Here is a 19,625-nt window from a genome sequence, read left to right on the forward strand (position 1 = left end):
GTCAGGGGGTCCTTAGTTAAATACCTAGGCCACAGAGAGGTCTTAATCCTCTCTGTGGTGTCCGATCATCAACAGAGTTTGCACTTATTGTTACCATGATAACAGAGCTATCCCGAGGGCCCACTCTACTAAGATAGCTGCCCATGTGAGTCTATGCAGGAAAGGACGACCTGTATGGAGCACCTCAACCCCTCCCAAGGTTTATTTACTTCACAAGCATCTGATCTGAAAAAATCATACAACGATCTAAACCTGGTAAACTAACAGGTGAATGATGATGAAAAGTAAAAATTAGAAAAAACAAAACAACAACAACAACAACAACAAAACTACAGAATTCTAAAGTTACAATGGGCAGACACACTGTCTGATAACTAAACACCAGTAGTCGTTACGTTAATGACTGTAACATTCGGTAACTAAATTTTAATGGGAAGACATGCTCTTTAAAGTGCCCATAACGGAATCAGTTTTTTTTTATTTTCTCACCTGAATCTAAACATCACCCTTAGAACTTCAGTGAAAAAAGTTTTTCGATTTGGATTAAACACGAATTTTTAATGAATTTTATAAGACGTTCAAATTTGCCGCCATTTTGGCCCACCATTCGCATTAGTCTCCTCTCGGTTTAGCAAGAGCTGTGACGTAGGTTCAGGAACACGTGACTTCAGCCTTTCTCTGAATCTCATTGAAAACAAGTCGCGGTATTTCTGCAAGTTTCTCGATAATGCCGGAAATATGTGTTGCAGCGAGATGTGGAAACATCAATGGAATAAGCATGCACAGGATTCCTTTCTTTTGCACCACATGCCCGCAAAGACTGAGGAGGTGAAAGAAATGAATCGATTTTGTGCTGGAGCGGAGGAAGATGTGGGCGCATGGAAGACCTCGTCCTCGTGCTCGATGCACTTCAATGACGAGGACTTCACAAGGCTGATGAATTCAGGTTTAAACTTAAAACGTGAACTGAAGCAGGATGACATGGGCGTTTGTGTTTATTCTTCAAAACATGCTATGCAAAAGGAAGACGAAGACCAAGAGCCACCTTCGAAGAGGAGCAGGGAAAAGCGAATGATAAGCTTTTGATAAATATTCACACCCGCTTGTCACATTCTAAGCGGTGTAACCTTCTGAGGTTTATAGTTTGACCTTACTGTTAACCCAATCGCAAATATGGCGTAATTTTTTTAGTTTATATTCTCATAGATCATGAGATCCGCGAAGTCTCGTTGAGGCAAAGCTCTCAAAAAATACTAACACAAATGCTAGCACTTATGTAAATAGCTCGATGCGAGAACAGTCTGAGTCACACTCGGCGAACATAGAAAACATTGTAAACCACGATGTAGATAAGGAAGATAAACTGCAGCAAGAATTCAACGAGCTCAAACAAATATTGTACACACAATTGTGTTGCAGAATTCTTCAAACAATAAAAATGTTGAAAAGTATAACCGTCTTATCTCTGAAAACCTAGCCACCACAACGGGGTTTCAAAATAAAAAAGGGCACAAAACAAATAGCAAGCGCAAAAATCCGCCAATTATATCCTACAAGAGAGTACAATCTCTTAAACATGCTCGTTAGGGCAAAAATAAGGCAGCGTTTATAAAAATGTACACAACATAACGCAGTGAGTCGTGCAGGCCTGTTAAGCAGTCTCAACGAGTCCGTGGACGACGACAAGCGTGACAGAATAGGACCTGGGACCAGGAGGCCGTTCACGGTGGGAAAAACAAATATTTAAGCAAGCTGGGTTGAGGACACCGAACGGCGCGAAAAACAAATAACAAATATTTAAGCAAGCTGGGTTGAGGACACCAAACAGCGCGAAAAACAAATAACAAATGTTTTAGCAAGCTCCCGACCTCGAAGCTATGAAAGTTGTAACTGGCGTCATTTTAAGAAATACGAGAATTGCTTCTTTTAAGTCTTGAGCAAAATACCATTAACGAAGAAAAATTCCTTCTTCTATCGGAAGAGTTTGAATCGAAGAATCCTGAGAACCAGCGAAAGTGTCCATGCTCTTTTAAGCTCGTTTTAAGCGGTCACTTCTGCCCCAATTTGTACGCCTGGGCACACAGGATAGAATGCTACGGTAAAAATCTAATCTTAGTTTACTGAAATAGTCTCTCTGGACAAATATTTATACAGTCATAAGCATTGAAGGCAAACTAAAACACTTACGGATTCTTTCCCGCCGTCATCGAGCAATTCAGCTCTCAGTTGTCTAGCTTGATGGATATATTTGCATCCAGCTTTCGGTAAAAAGCAGAAAATAAGTTTCCTTTGAGCAAATTTTATTATAAGACATGATAAAATGGACACAAAGATGAGAAACATCAATTTTGATACTTACGTTCACTCGAAGACGGCAAATCGGTTGTTTTGACGTCCTCAACACCATGTGGACGACATCTATGACAAGCGCAGAAGCTGCCACATGCATTGAAAGACTTCCGGTCGTCGTCGTCTCGATTCGTCGTCGTCTCGACTCGTCGTCGTTGTCGTCCCTATTATTCCTCGCGAAGCGAGGGCCGAAGGCCCGAGCGTAGCGAGGTTAATAAATTTGTCGGGCCGAGCCGGCCCGAGCGGAGCTAAGCCGCGCGAATTCGAGCGAAAAATATATTTATATATATATATGTGTCTATATATGTTTATATCTTTGAAGGTGTCCGCACAATGACGTCAGACTGTCTGGCGTCGTCTGGAGCAAAATTTACATACATCGAAAAAAATATGCGTGCATGATCAAATTTCAATTGCAATGTTCATCAATATTCACTGGATACAGAACTATCTCTCCAGAATCTTTTCCCTTTCTTTTGGAAATCTTTTTTGGGAATGAGTGCATTAAAGAAATTACACGTTTTGTGGCCGCGGTAAATAATTTTCCGTGGGAAATAAATTCATCGAACACGACAGCGCTGCACGCCCGTTGTGCATTACGTCGCGACAGAAATAGATTTTCAACCGCAAACTAGCCCGTGGAACTACGAAAACACTATGCTCATCAAAAAAAAATTATCTTATGCGCCTTTTAATCTCCTCGTTTGATGCTACAATACAAGTAAAGAGGGCTTTCCACCCAGCCCCAGCTTCGCGAGGTTTTGCGAGTCACGTATTTCTAGTCACAGTTCAACATGTGTCCTTCCTGTAGTTCCGTGAGAACAATGTCGCTAGTCAGCGCTTCACAGCAGCCTTCCAGCTCCTTGAAGGAGTAGCACTCGCTGATATTTGCTAGCAGATCACGGCTACAGTTACCGCAAGTACACGAACATGGAAAATAATTCGATCGAAGGTATGTGAGTACTTGGCCATAGTTTTGACAGATGATAATGAGGAGCGCGTATATGCAAAATACAAAAAAGGTGAGAACTTTACCATTCACCAACACGCACTCTATTCTCCAAGCGTTTCGTTAAATCTTCTTCGAGTCGTCGCTTCTCCTATCCGTTCCTTGCGATTTCTTTTTTAGCCATTCTTCGTCTGCTATCGGCTCGTCCGCGTACGGTTCGAATGTATCATCATCTTCACACGTATTACTTGTTTCGTGGACGTCATCTATCGCCTCGACTTCGACGCTTTCAAATTCGTTCTGGCTGCTTTCTTCAGCGGTTTGCTCACTTTCCGTGTCAGATAAGTTTTCTTCCACGGAATATACTTATTTGGAGCTAATTTTTTCCTTCCTACCGGTGAATCTAATATCTGGCGAACGGACTTTACTGAAGGTCAAGTGAGTGCACAGACACGAGAATCTACGTCACAGACTACTTCACATGGCCCTATTTTGAGCCCGTTGGCATTCTTATCAGCGGGGCGGATTGACCGCAATAAAATAAGATTTCAAAGATATGTAAAATTCATAAAAAAATTGCGTTTATTGCAAATCAAAAAAATTTTTCGCGGAATTTTTTCGTGTGATGTTTAGATTCAGATAAGAAAATAAAAAAAAAAAAAAATCGTTTGTGGGCACTTTAAGTCCACAACAGCACTGGGCTGAATACTAACTGCAACATCTGTAACAAAGTTCAATGAACAGACATGCTCTATCAGTCAAAAACAGAACTGGGCTGAATACTAACTGTAACAATTACAATAATGTCTCAATGAGCAGGCATGCTGCAGACATCCAACCACAAGGTCACTATAACACTGGCAAAATAGTCCCTCTGAATAGGGGATACACAAGTACAGATAAAATTAAGAATATGAACTACAGTTCTTTAGGACTTGAAGTCCCCAGAGAGGAAAGCACAATATACTTATTATATAAACAATGGGTATTAACTATACCATGTAACAGTTAAATAAAGAATAAGGCTTGTGAATTATACTTAAACAGAATCTGTAAACAGCCTAGAACGATCAAGCTAAGAAAAAGAAGGGGGTGGGTGGTAATTTTTTGTCCAATGCGTAGAAAGATCTGAGAAATATGAAGAGAAACAAGGACATGCAAATGTACGCGCATGGTATTTATTGACTCATTCGAAAAGCTGCAAGGTGATTGGCCCTGAAATAGCATAACATGCCCGGCACAAGAGGTAAATTTGACCTTTGAACATAAAAAAGGAGAGCGTTTGCCTTACTAGCAGATTGTGTGACAGATCTGTTTAATTATATAACTTCTCTAATCTCCTTTTTAAGTCCCATCAACTTACAATACTTTACAATACAATACAATACAATACAATACAATACAATATAATACAATACAATACAATGCACTAATTATTTAAAGTCGAGGGCATAGGGAGTAGTCGCCCAATCTCCCGAGCCAGGGGCTCGTGATAAAAATGCTCGACAAAAAAAAAAATAAAAATAAAAAAATAAAAACCGATATAAATTACAATCACAATGTGAATATTTGTAGAAATTTATAGTGCTTATAAATAGGCTTATTGCTTTATGCCGTAAACGCTTTACTTAAAAACCTTCCAGTAGAGTGGAGGGTGTGACACAAGCCTCGAACAAAAGTGACTTTGCACTTGGGCTAATATACCCCACTGAAACCCCGAATCCGAAAAAGTTAGGTTAACAACAAGCATATGGCATGCCACTATACGTTAAAACTATGATACTGAAAACTAAGACCTAGCTTATTACACAGCAGGTCATGGGTACTATCACCAATTATACTGAAAGTAAATTCCGTTTAATTTTATGTCATAAACTTTAATCTACACCTGTGCACTAAACGGCACAAAGGCCGATAAAAGAAAAGAAAAAAAAAGGGGGAAATACTGAACTTTCCATTTCAGTAGCCATGCAAGATTCATGAAAAATAAACATGCATGTCTTTATCATCTCAAATATTTAGGGTAGTAATTTCGCCAGAAAGGTCGTATGTAACTAGTCCGTGCGTGCTGTCCTCTAAGAATACATGAGTTCTGACTACTTTTCTTAAATCCGTCTAGCACGTATAATCAGGCAGAATGACTGCCATCAATGTCATAAAAAAGCATTCTATGGATTACAGTCTGGTTTCACGGATATTCCCGGTGCCATTTCCAACAACTGGCGTTTTTGGTGGTTTCCTTGTCCCGGGTGTCACACGAAATTCACCGTGCTGTCTTGGTCTTAAGGGCAAATCGATTTGCTGCTGTGCGGCTTCTGATGTTGAATGCGTCTCCATAATGTAGGCCGCGCACGTGCTAAGAGCACGGATAGGAGATGCGAAGAAAGCGATCGTGGCGTTCAGAAACGCGTAACGAAAGTTTTTATTGAAAGCGATATAGAGGAGTGGATTTATTGCACTATTCGCATGCGATACCCAAAACATCAAATGCCCTACCACAATGGGGACCTCATCCCAGACAACTGGCTGAAAAAACATCAAGTAGTGATTCACGTAGGTGGGCAACCAACACAATGCGAAGACAACGACAATGGCGACCAGCATTTTGACTGCCCTCCGTTTTGTGACTTCAGCTGAGGTCCTGTTAAGACTGGCAGCATTTCCAGGCGACTTGTGAAACCAAACTCGTTGCGCAACGAGGCTGTTAACCACCGCTATTATCAACAGTGGAAGAGCATACAGAAGGACAAAAAAGACCACATGGGATATCTTCAGGGCGAGAAATGTTTCTTCTAAGTCTTCAGCCCATGGCCACACCTGGTAACAATAATATCGTTCACCATCCTGGAAAACTTGGAAGAACAGCAAGTTTGGCGCCATGGTAATCAAGGAAATGAGCCAAATTATCGCGGTGATGGTTTTGTGCTTATGGAACAAGGCCTGGCTTAGAGGGAAGAAAATGGCACAGAAACGATCAAAGGAAATGACAGTCAATGTTATCACAGAAGCAGCGATAGACACTGGCACGGCATAGAATACCAATTTGCAAGTAACATGGCCCAATGTACCACCGATCCAGCGAGGGCCTTCGTAAATTATGAAAATCACTGTATCCGGCATAACTGTAACGGTAAAAATCAAGTCGGCGATCGCTAAGTTTTTAATCAGCAGATCCGTTATTCGTCTTGAAGGTGCTTTGGAGCAAGCCACGTACAATCCAATAGAATTGGCGAACAGCGCCATCGTGAAGATGAAGATGTAGGCTGAGATCAAACCAATCTTCGCTGCGATTGAGTACAGATCTGCTGAAGCGGTCGTATTAGTAGGTGCGCTTGGAGAATCAGTGGCATTCATTTCTGTAAAGACATGAATGTAAAGACAAAAAGAAAGGATTGGGACGAGCATCATAGAAAGATCAACCACAAAAGAGCTACAAGACGTTTTGACTTATCGCTCTTTGAATATAAACGAAAAATCCTTCAGTTGATGATTCTCAGAAATCTTCTGAAAATTCGGGAAAACAGTCAGAAACATCCAAAACGCCTTCAGATTACCTTTGAGCATTTTGTAAGGATGTTTTAAAAAAATATATTTTTTAAATATATGAAGACCCACATATATTCTGAAAGCGATAGAACAACGACTTTAAGGAGCAGAATTCCTGCTGCCTGTAAAAATTAGATCCCATAAATCCAACCACTGATTGAAATCATCAGCATGTGCATGCTTTCTACAAATGATCGTTCTCATTGATTTTGTTCTTATTAGGTTACCTAGCTAGATGATCACTATAATGTCAGCAGTGTCTCAAACGGTATTGATTTGTTCTGGTGCATTCCAAGTTTCTCCCCCTGAGTGATCAGGAAGTATGACGCTCACTGCCACAATAACATTAACTGGAGTGGATATGGGGTGGTATCTGTTTTTATTAGCCTTCTAGAAAAAATGACTTTAACAAAACAGGCCACAGGTTTGTTAAGTCACAACATTTTTGAATAAAATTAAAATACACTGATAACATGCTTCTATTTCTTATGATTATTTTTTGTTTTCATCAATTGAAGCGCGACCGTATTACACGGAACTGATGGCATAATAACGTCAGACAGAAATGACACTAGCGTCTTATCGATACAGTATCTAGACTGGGCGGAGGGGTGCAGATTCATCTCACGGCGATTTTAAACCCGAATAACTTTTGTAATATTTGAGCAAACGCCACGTAGTCGTTTAGTGTCCATTAACTTTGATGTTACCATGGCAACAAACTTTTCACATCCATTTTTTCAGAAAAGGGAATTTCTCCTTTTAAAGTGAAGAAAAGTAGATTGTGTCGCTCGGGTGTTATTTGAAAAGCTAGAAAAATGAAATAGTCATTTCAAACAACTATCATCAGCCGCACAAACTCCTTGTATACTGGAAATCAATAGTTTGTCCTCGTTTGATTTGGCTTCGCGAGATTTCGAGCGTTATGTCAGTTTACCGCCAATTCGTGTCAAACCGACCCACGGACTCCACCAACGTAGTTGTCTTTTGAAAGGTGATTGTTGACGGCAATGCTTCCATTGAAAAATGTCACTTTACATAATCATGTAAAAACAAACCAGCTCTTTTCAATTGTCATTTCCCGCAAGGAAAAGGAAAACATTTGGAATAACTTATGTAGAGCCAATGAAAATCAGCTAATACGCAAGTTTTAACTAAAAGTTCTTGCTTCATCAGTTAAAGGAAATAAAATAAGTACTTATTTACCAAAAAGGTTATCTGATCTTTCAAAAAGTGGGTTTCATGTACCCTATTCTCAGAAAGAGAGTTACTGACAACTGACTAACGGCGTGTTATACTTCCAATAAAATTTAAGTTATTCTTTGAACGATACCACAAGACTTCCGCTATCCTGGCGTGGCAAGTTTTCCCACAACTTTTACTTGTTCGTCGGTAAAAGGTGACCAAGCGTTCGTTGATGACTTTGAAAGGCTATGTATGTTTGCTCACATCTACAAGCTTTCCTTGATCGCGGCATCAGTACTACTCTTTTACAAACGACAGAGTAAATTTCTCTATGAAGCAACTTTGTCCATAAATCGGCGTGAAACGTGTACTCTTTTTTTTTTTTTTAAGAAGACTTTCTACAGAAAATTCTCCAAACTTCTTCATAGCCAAAGTTGTGATAACATAAATACCGATTAAGGAAACGTGCTGTTCACTGCTAACACGACTGTTTTGCCCTTTTTTTTTACAACCGAAACTTACCAAGAAAAAAATCTCACAACTGTTAAAAACTAAACATTAAAAAATGCCGAGAAAATATTTTTCTGTGTTAAAACTAACAACTCAGTATTGTCTTTAAGAACCTTATATTGTTCCTGTCAATTAAATTAGTATTTTCGATTTCTTATGGACGACAAAATTCTTTAGCGATGTTTCAAGCACTTTGACAACGGTACATTCATCTACTGGCAAATCAAACTCACCTTCGAAAAATGATGACTTAGGAACGATCCAAAAAAGGATGACTTAAGCTGAAGACAACTGCTAGGCCAACAGTCGTGTCTGTAACTTGACAGTGGATAAGTGAGTTTAGCTTCATAAAGTGTAGTTGACAGGTGTGGATGAATAAAGTGATATAGATTATTGAGCAATTAGAAACGGGAGTTGTTTCTTATTGGTCGTAATTCCCATAACCTAGTGTGCATTAAGCAAGAGCTGCATTTCAAGTACGTACAGTGTGGCCAATTATAGAAAGATCAAGCGTACTATTTTTGGTGTAAATAACAACGGGACATTAATTTCCTGTATTCTCTGTTAGCCACCAGAATTGTTGTGCACAATTTTAGGACTACTTTCTGAGAACGTTTGCCGTTTAATGCGTAATCCCTTAATCCTAGGAAGGTAGAGTGCGTTGCTACAATTCCATGAAGCATCGGCTTATTACAAACTGCGCCAACTTGTAATTAGGCAACAGCTGCGATATCGGAAAGCTCTAGAAACTGCTGCCACATACATCACCTTAAAACAACGATTAATTTCGACTTTATAACTTCTTCACGTTGCTGCTCATCATTAGCGACCTTACTCAACTACGACGGCAACGGCAACGAAAACTCGTTACCTAAAACTACACACATACCCATTGTCTGGTCTATTGTATGATAATTCCACACCGTTCTTCTTGTAGCACGTAGCTGAATTATATGAGAACATAATTAGTAGAAACCGCGTTTCCAGTTCCTCTTCTCCAAAGAACTTTTAATTTGACCATTTGACGTTGTTTTTATCTGCCGAGTACGTCATAGAAATGCATTAAGATATTTCATGACACAGAGGCATTATTTTGCTCATTAGAATTTTTCTTTTTCTTTGTTTATGGCGTCCGTTGTCATCACCTTCGTGTTTGCGTAAGGTTCCCCACGGACTGCCTTGCAAAGTAGATCAAGTGAAAATACGAATAACTCGCCAAAGTCTCTTCCACTTTAGAATTAGAAATCATTGAGGAAGTTCTAACATGAAATAAACAACAAACTACGTGGATAGATATGTCTGGTCTTCTAAGTTACGCCGCTGGAAGTGTCTCAAATACAGTGAGGTACTCAAACTATTAAAATACTTGAGGAAACGGTCGAATATAGTTCAAGTTTTTGGCTTTAATAATCGTTAACACACTCAATCATATATCTGCAGCTAAAGTTTTTATAAATCAGCGGTTTTTGAAGCTTCACATGTTTAGTAGTAATTACAGCGTGAATACTAATATCTCATATGCTTCACTTGTAAATTTTCTCCAGGTCTGATTGGTTTAAATTGATCACGTGACGTGGCAGTGAAACAAGAGTCGATTTATCATTTCTAGCAATTCATTAACAAACAGGTTGCTTTCATTGCATTATCACCCTTCCTGTCGTTCATTCGTCTTTTTAATTTCAAACTTTAATTTTCCTTAAATGTCAACTTGACGAGCTTAGAATATTAGCCTTGGACAGAGTAAACAGCTGAAATTCAGACCATTGACGGCAAAGTTAGGTTTCTTCTGTTATTTTCCAGTTATAAATTAAACGTAAAGAAACATTGAATGTTAAGAAAAATATATAGTTATTGGCCTCTATCCTTGGTGACTGTTTGCACAAATTTTTTAAGGACGAGTCTAAAAGATCACGGAGTATTTTATTTATTCAATGGCTAAAAGGTGATTAAAGACTAGAAGAAATTTACATGCTACTTTGCAGTCTTTCACTTTTCCACTTTTTATCCCTTGTCGGATAATTGTTTTGTTCCGAATTCGACTATTTTTTATGCAATTTTCTTTTACTAGGGCCCGTTTCTCAAATGTCCCGTTAACTGAAACTTTTTTTCGTGTAAAAAAAACCCGAACGGAAAGGCAATTGTTATTGTTAAGCTAAATGTCAGATATATTCATAATTGTTGGGAACATATACGCACGTTTTCACTAATAATTCGTGTCTTAAATCGGTTAAAATAATGAAAATAAGTTCTTATGCACCCAAAAGGTTTTCGGGTCTTTCGCAAAATGGGCTTCATGCCGACCCTGTTCTCAGAAAGAGGGTTAACTACTGACAAAATTTATGACGGATACTTTCAATAAAATTTATGTTAATCTTTGACTGATACCACAAGACTTGATGCTACCCGGCATGACAAGGTTTTCAACAATTGTAACTTGCTCGTGTGTCAAGGGTGAACAAGCGGTTGTTGATGACTTTGAAAAAGCTATGTACATTTGCTCACATTCATGAGTTTTTCTTGGTCGCAGTAGCAGTACCAGTCTTTTGAAAACGACAGAGCAATTTTCGCTATCATGCAACTTTGTCCATTAATCGGCCTGAAACGTGCATTCTATTTTTTGAACAAGACACGCTAGAAAAATTTTTTTCCAAACTTTTACGTAGTCAAAGTTGTCATAACATAAGTACCGGTCAAGGAAACGTGCTGTACATTCCTGAGGCGACTGTCATGCCAATTTTTTATTTATTATTATCTTTTTTTTACAACAGAAACTTACCGAGGGAAAACTTCCCAACCTTATTAGGGACGCAGCAACATTAAAAAAAAAAACGGATGAGAAAATGTTTTCCTGCTAAAAACGACGACAACTCAGTATTGCCTTCAAGCGCCTTAAAAAATGTCTGTGTATTAAATTACCGGTAGTATTTTCAATTTCTTTTGGACGGCAAAATTCGTTAGCGATATTTAAAACGCCTTGACAACAAGAAAGAACATTTATCTGCTAGCAAATCATACTCACCTTCGGACAATGATGACTTTGCAACGATCCGAGAAAGGATGATTTTTAGCTTAAGACAACTGCTCGGCCAACAGTCGTGTCGTCGTTTCTTTGGTAACTTGGCAGTGGATAAATGAATGTAGTTTCTAAAAGTGTAGTTGACATGAGTTAATAAAGGGATATAGATTATTGGCTAATTAGAAACAGAACTTGTTTCTTATTGGTCATAACCTAGTGAGTAATAAGCTATACCTGAATTTTCAATTTTCAATGATCAAACCGTGTCAGAAGTCCGTATATAAGTGTGACTTATTATTATTTTTTGTCTAAGTAACTACGGGACATTGATTCCTGTATTTGTTGTTTACGTATAGTAGGTTGCTACAATTCCATGAAGCATCCATTCGGCTTATTGCGAATTGCGCTAACTTGTGACTACAACTTACGATACTCGGAGGATTTTTAAAAATGGCAACAGCAGCGATATCAGGAAGCTTAAGAAGCTGCCGCCGGATAAATCAACAACGATTAATTTCGACTTCATAACCTCTTGACGTTGTGTCTCATCACTGATTAGGGATCTTACGAAGCCACGACGTCAACGGCAACGAAAATGTCAGCTAGAAGTATATACCCACATTAATTATCTGGTTTATTTTGTGATAATTCTAAAGCGTTCTTCCGGTACCATGTAGCAGATCATCTGGGAACATAATTAGCAGAAACCGCCATGGTGTTCATGTTCTCCTAGGACGTCAAAGAAATGCGTAAAGATTTTTCTTGCACCTGCGGAGGCATTGTTACAATGATTAAATATATATTTTTTCTTTCTCTCTAGCGTCTGTTCCTATCGCCATCGCGTGTGTGCTTAAAGTTCGATTTCGTTTGATAATTAGACCTTGCTGCAAAAGTCGGGTACCGGAGCAAAGAAACAGGGCAAGGAGGGAAGCAAAAATCTGTAGAATGAAAACCTCCGATTTATTTTGTTATTGACAAAATATGATTGTATACTAACTACAACGGGTCGATCCTGTCACTTAGCTTACATGAGGCGTGTACGCAAGATTGCCACTTGCAATAAGTATTTCGGGTTAACTTAATGATGACATGCGCACTTGTTTTGACACACTGGTGTTGTTCACGTTAGCTCAGTTTCAACTAGCTTACGTAGAATTTAAGCGTTCGCGTGAGTTTTCCTGCGTTCGCTTTTTCAGCGGGGGAAACCCTAATTTTTCTCTGTCATCCCAATTTACACGAGGAATTAGAAACTTTTTAAAAAATTAAAAAATGTAAAACCTGATAAAGCGATTCTTTGACAGCGTAATCCTTGGTGGTACTGACCCTTTATTATAAAACACACAATTAAAAAACATGTTCGTGGATTTCAAAGGTGCAGCACTCGTATGGGTTTATAATAAGAAGTAAGAAAACTTTAGCTTCAAGAGATCGACCAACACAATTTTTCTTTTCTTTTATGACAAGTGCTAACAAGTGAAAATGGCCGTGGGAACCTGAATCATGGTTGAACATTTGATTGAACAGGTCCGGGGATACTCGTTCCTTTACACTGCGAATGATTAACGAGCGTGATAAAAGTTCCCCTCCAACTTCTGACAACCTTAAAACTCAGACTGATCTGTAACTGGCCAAACCAATACCCCTGCCTCTTGCGGCAAGCCTGCTTAAACCCTTGATCCAACCACTGACTGAAATCATCAGTATGTATATGCTATCTTTAAATAAGCGAACCCATTGGTTTAGTTCTTCTTAACTAGCTACATGACCATGCAGTATAACGTCAACAGTGGCTCAAAAAGTGTTGATTTCCTTTCACGGTTTCCATCACAAAGCTTGGCAAGCCTGATAACAATGTCGAATATTTACTTAAAACATATTTCTATTTCTTTGCTTTGGATAAAAACTGTCAACCAGGTTACTCAACAACAGGACCCTTAAAGTGCTGACGATCATGTTGCAGTGAACTCCCTAGCCTCAGACAACAACCGGGACTGGTTGCGGGTCTGGCCTTGAGTCTTCCTCAGTGTGATGTGTACTGTCTAGAGTAGCGAAAAGTTTTCTACGAAATTCGCTGTTAAGTGGGAAATAAACGCAGGGGTTGATTGAACAGTTGGCAATGGCCTGATCCAGGTTATATCCAACTGGACTTCCGTCGCAAATGGGTGTAATTGATCAGGCCGGACGAATCAAAAGTAGTGATTGACGAAAACTGGAAACCAGGACAGCGAAAACACCACACCATTGTTGCCAGATAAATTTTTAATAGGGGAAGTCAAGCGTTCTTCCTAGATGACCACTAAAATACCATCAGTGGCTCAAAGGGTGCTCATTTGTTCCGGAACTTCGCGTTTCCTGCTCCGAAGTAACCAGTAAGCATGGCGCTAACATCAGTATAAAGAGAAGAGGATACGGGCGTGGTGTCTACATTAATTAGCTTTCCAGCCCTAATTACTTTGACAAAAAAAGCCCATACGTTAGTCCAGTCTGATAGCATTTTCGAATAAAATTACAATACAACAATTAAATACTTCTATTTCTAATTTTTTTTTGGTTTACATCAATTGAATTAAGACCTGATTTTCATAAATATAACATAGTTTCTGCTGGTTTGTACTTGTACATTTGCCTTTGATTACTGGAAAATACTTATCACATTATTATTATCACACCCACCCCTCTTGGCTTGGGGGAAATACTGTCAACCGGGTTACTCAATAACAGGACCCTCCAAATGCTGTCGATTATGCTGTTCCAGTTGAAGTGGCCTCCCTCGTGCAACAAGCGGGACTGTTTGTGGTGGTAATGGCCTGGGCGCGACCTCAGAGTGACAGACCAGGGCAGCAAAAAACTTTGTGCGAAATTCGCTGTTAAGTAGGACATAAAGGCAGGGGTTCATGGCGCTGTTGGCATGGGATAACCAGAGAAAAATCAACTGAACTTCCATCGGTAATAAGTATATTTGATCAGGCCTCACGTACCAAAAGTAGGGATTGACGTATATTGGAAACCAGCACAGCGCAAACACCACGCATACGGTCACACAAAAGCACCACCTTAGATTTTCCAGCGTTGGCCCGGTTGCTATCTGACACGTTTCCTGGTATTTGACGCAATCATAATTTACGACAAATTAAGGAGTTATTGGTACCTGTTACACAAAGGGGCAAGCCGTACAGCGTGATGAAAACAACGATATGGAAGGTTTTTAACACGCGATAAGTTTCCTCGTAAGTAGGGTCATTTGGATCTGCCCATGGCCACACCTGCGTACAAAAATACGCGTCCTTAGCAGCCTAATATTCCAATTGAAACAAGAAAACAAATGGGATCATCAGCACAATAGATAAGATCCAAATGATTGCTGACAAGATTTTCGGTTTTCGGAACAACTTCTCTCTCAAGGGAAAAAGGATGGCGTAAAATCTATCAAATGAAATAAACATCATTGTAAAGACAGTCGCTGCTATGGAAATAGGGATGGCACAGTTTAAGGCTTTACATGTGACGGTACCCAACACTCCTCCAAACCATCGTACACCACGGTAAAAGTAGGCAATAGTAAAAGGCATCACTGTGAAAGTTAAAAGGAGATCTGCAACGGCCATGTTGGCGATGAAGAGGTTTGTTGCGCTTCTTGACGAAGATTTCTTTAAAACCACAAACAAACCGAAGGAATTGCCTAAGAGAGCAACCAGAAAGATCACTACATATGCTGCCGTCATGCCAATAACGAAATTTGTTGAAACGACGCCAGATTGCGATGGTGCAGCCGTGAAGTTTTGAATGTGGTCAGTACGCGTGGTGTTTGTTCCTAACAAAAATAAAATGAATTAATAAAAAAGATATTTAATTTAGTATTTAAGGAGGAAACCAAGCTCATCATAGATGATTTCCGTAGAGTCCTCAAACTAAACAATTATAAAAAAAAAAAAAAAAAAAAAAAAAAAAACAATCAACAAGGAGAAACAAAAACGTTAAAAAGGTGCACAAAACGCCTTTTGGTAGATTACCCACTACCTTATAATATTAATTACGCAAATTATTCCAAAGTTGAAATAAGAGCATTAATTACCATTTGCTCTAGTTACACAGGTGAAATTCTTAGTCATAAAAAAGAGCTCTGCCATGTCTGATCTTAGTACCTGTGTAAACAAAAGAATTCCTCTCAAATATAGAGCAAAAAAATTTAATTATTATTATATTGTTTATTGGGTTAGTAAATTTTTATTCCCACAAAGTTCTGGTCGTTCTCTTCTTCAGCGGCGCTCGTTTGAAATAGCATAAATTGGTTAAGAGGAAATTGGAAAATTCTCTTGCGATAGAAGCATTTTGAACAATCGAAATGTTTTCTTCAGATTAAGATAAAAGGCGCCGAGTAAACGAGTGTCTTAAAGGACCCTAGTCAGCCACCGCCATTTTCGATGCCATTGAAATTAGTGATATTGCATGGTGAAGCGAAATCTTATTGCTTTACTGTCAGTTGTTTTCCTGAAAGTACGTTTCATTATCTTTAGTAGTTTCAGAGTGATTTGGTTCATTTCGACATGCTCCGAATAAAATATAATAGCCAAACTCTCGCATATAAAACAAAAACAAAGGTGTGGCCGACTAGGGCCCTTTAAGAGGTAGCTTTATCAAACGATAATTGTGGCAATTCTAAGATAAAGTGCCTGGATTGTTCTTTAGTAAAAGGCTCAAGTTCATTAAACCCCGACAGAAAGCTTTTTCTCTCGCTAGAGATAACCATTTTTGTCTTTCAAAATTTTGTGTGGACGTCACTAAGATTGAGAGAAATTGTACGGCTCAGCTGCTTGAGATAGAAAAATAAATTCACCTTCAGAAATAATTTTTCTGAGTTTTTTTTTTTTAATTAAGAATGTTAACAAAAGGCACCAGAAGAATTGCCTTTGTAAGAATCTTGTTCCCAGGGTCCTCTCTCTTACTCACTCGAGAAAGGATCCGTGTGCGACCGCTGTCGACAAACTTCTCTCTAATCGGATACACTCCCTCTATTTGCTTATTCGCAAGAGCCGAACAGGGATTTTCAATTAGGCACAAAATCAAGAGAAATGCGAGAGATTTGGCGCACTTTAATGCGGTCTGCAAAATTATGATCATCCGGGTTAGTCTAGTCCTGAGAAGAACTGTTTGAGGTGACATTGACTGACGTTTCGACAACCTGAGCGGAGGTCATCATTAGAGTCAAGTAAATTGTGGAACGTCAACAGATGGTATAAATAACTTTGAGTGTTGACCTGATCGGTCAGCGAAGTCGAGATGTTATTGGTGGTTTGTCAGTGTTGAATGGCGTTTGCTTAAAGTTAGTAAACCAGCTTTCCAGAGTGAATCGTTGATAGTAATTTGTACTGTACGTAACACACTAATGGCAGAATGCCAGTCGATTCTGTGATTTGTTTGGAACTGTTGTTGAGCAATGTAATTTTTGATATCACCATTTGTAGTTGCTCGTTTGTGTTCAGTCATTCGTATTTTCAGATTTCTGCCTGTTTCTCCATTATAAGTGGCCTGGTAGTCGCAACATTCGATCTTGTAAACTGCTCCCTGTCTGTGGCTGGGTTCGTCTCTGTCCTTTACGTTCTCCAGTAGTTGTTGCAAAATAGTGAATAGATGGGTTTGTGAGATACATGGATGTTGCAGAGCTGTACGTAGGATCCGTGCAATAGTTTCAAAAGTGCCTTTGATGTAAGGTATAGTCGCCGTAGTGACAGGCGTCGCAAATAAAGTCGTGTCTAATAAAATCCTTGTTATAGTAGTTCTTGTTGAGAACATTGTCCAAGTACTTGTTTTCGTCTCCAAAACTATCAGATGAGTCACAAACCAGTCACGATTGCCTTGTCATAGTCATTTCTATATATGTGAGAATTAGGGATGTAGGATGATTGGTCCAGTAGTCTGTCAGTGTGTGTTGGCTTTTTCTGGAAACCGTAGTACGTAGTTTCTTGTTGTTGTCACGGGTAACTAAGCAGTCTAAAAAAGGTATTTTACCTTATTCCTCGATCTCCTTAGTAAACTGCTGTATTAGAAATGACTGCTAAATGATCCCTAACCTCAAAAATTCATTTAAACCGTGAAACGGTGGATATGTTTATTTTGCATTAGAAAAGCATTTTTGTACGATGTTCTCTCTTAAAACCTTCGCCAACTCGTCAAATTAGTATCTACTTTTTCTCAGGAAAACGATCAGGTGACTAATGTCATAAGACAGCTTAATGTGCTTAAAGGAGATAAGAAATTTCTATCTGCTCAATTTTGATTCATTGTCATGTTTTGTTAAAGCTGTCTCGAAATTAAAACCGTATTTACTCGTAAAAGCCTTAATCCAGGCTTTGCACCAAGCGATCAAGTCCGATTAGATTTCGGCATGATCCTCTTTAAAATTCTGATGATGATGATTATGATGCCAATGCTGCTTCTGGTGCTGCTGATGATGATGATCATAACACAAATGTTTAACATGAAGAAATCCACAATCCTAGTGGTGATCGGGGCATTGAGTTTAATCAACGTGGCAAAGAACTCCAGCGAGACATCAACATCCATCAGATGAATGCAAGAAATTCTCCCTTTTTGGAAGTGATCATGTCTTACTAGAAGAACTATTACTTAAAAGCCACCCTTGTCCTCAGATATTCGGAGTATGCCCGGTCCAGGATGAGTTCGTTGCAGCGTTAATAAATTATCCCCAGTTATCCAAGTCTCAGGGTGCTTTTAGCGTTGCTCCCTTCTTGTTTACTTACTTATTTAATTACTTACTTTACTTTATCCGTCCGTTTGTACCATGGGGAGGGGGGGGGGGGGGGGGGGTGTCGCGAGAAGGTGAAGCCTTAGATCAGTCGCAAATCTAAACGCTATAACGAGGGGGATGGTGTGTATCCTCACGCTGTCTTGGACGCCCTACAGCAAATCCTTGGTTGCTTCGTTTACGGGTCAGTTTTTGATAGCTTTAATAATCTCTTTTGGTGAGAGTGGTCGAGGAAGTGCTCGTGAAGCTGTGATATGTCATTGTGGGAACAAGTGGGTAGCTGTGTTTTGATCATTGAAAATCATAATGGAGCTTCCGTTTTTGTTAACTCGACCAGACATTTTGGGAAACTATTTGTCTTCTTTGTTCATACCCTACACAATTGACAATGCTTTCATGAAGCCAAGCTGGAGGACGCATCTTGAGCATGAGTAAATGTTTGTGGGGTAAATTTTTAATCAGCTTATATGAGTTTTAATTACATTTCCTTCAGAGTAAAGGATATCGGAAAAATCTGAGGCTTAAATTTGGAAATTCGTGCAGATTATTGGCCACTAAGCATATCGGATGTTGCCTTTATAGTGCTGCAGGGTATTGATTTTCCTTAATTGATAGTTCATAGCAATGTATTATTGGGAAATTATTCTTGCCCAACACAAAGGAGAAGACTAAAAAGACAAGCCTTGAAGCTTGGACTGGAATCGCATCAAAGTAAAATCTACTTATATTTAGACAAGCTTTTTATCGATTTCAGCTTTTTAGAGCAGATACGCCCTAAATCAATGGGAACAATGCCGGTGAAAGGATTTTTTTTACCCTACAACTTGAAGGAAAATTATGCTTTATTCAGATTTGATTACAGTTAAATCAATTTTAATTAACACACTAAAAAACCTTTTATACCGACTATGAAATAAATGCCAGGTTTGGAATCGGTACCTTGATGATTCAAGGGATATTTATTATTTTCCAATATTTATGATATTAACAAACAAATCGAGAAAGACAATTAAATTAGACTTTTGAATGTGAGAATGACTAGACGATGTATTCGTGCACGGAATGACATAAATCAGTTTCACATGTAATGTAAAAGCAAAATTCGTCACTGACGGTGGTACTTCGTGCCTCTACTAACGGAGTTTCCTCTCGCGTATATTACCTCTCCCGTGTTCAAGTTCTCTGCGTCGAACCCCACTTGGGCAGATAAAGTAAGTATCGGGGCATAAATAGAGGGGGCATGAATGAGGCCGATTATTAAACCTTTATAGCTTTCTTGTTTTGATCTAATTTTGTCTCCTGCCGGC

General features: G+C 39.0%; 1 protein-coding gene and 1 pseudogene across 1 annotated transcript; both read right to left on the reverse strand.

The window, feature by feature from the left end:
- Positions 1 to 4,631: 4,631 nt before the first annotated feature.
- Positions 4,632 to 12,064, reverse strand: LOC146448422 (neuropeptide SIFamide receptor-like). The gene is made up of 2 exons (XM_085102593.1): positions 11,559 to 12,064; positions 4,632 to 6,654 (listed from the first exon to the last, which is right to left on the reverse strand). The coding sequence occupies exon 2, from the start codon at positions 6,650 to 6,652 to the stop codon at positions 5,474 to 5,476; it is 1,179 nt and encodes a 392-aa protein (XP_084958719.1). The 5' UTR covers positions 6,653 to 6,654; positions 11,559 to 12,064; the 3' UTR covers positions 4,632 to 5,473.
- A 1,621-nt stretch (positions 12,065 to 13,685) lies between these two features.
- On the reverse strand, positions 13,686 to 15,701 carry LOC146448423 (substance-P receptor-like; annotated as a pseudogene).
- Between the last annotated feature and the right edge of the window lie 3,924 nt (positions 15,702 to 19,625).

This window comes from Pavona decussata, unplaced genomic scaffold, assembly GCF_977016875.1.
Source record: "Pavona decussata unplaced genomic scaffold, jaPavDecu1.1 SCAFFOLD_931, whole genome shotgun sequence".
In the NCBI taxonomy this organism is placed as follows: Eukaryota; Metazoa; Cnidaria; class Anthozoa; order Scleractinia; family Agariciidae; genus Pavona; species Pavona decussata.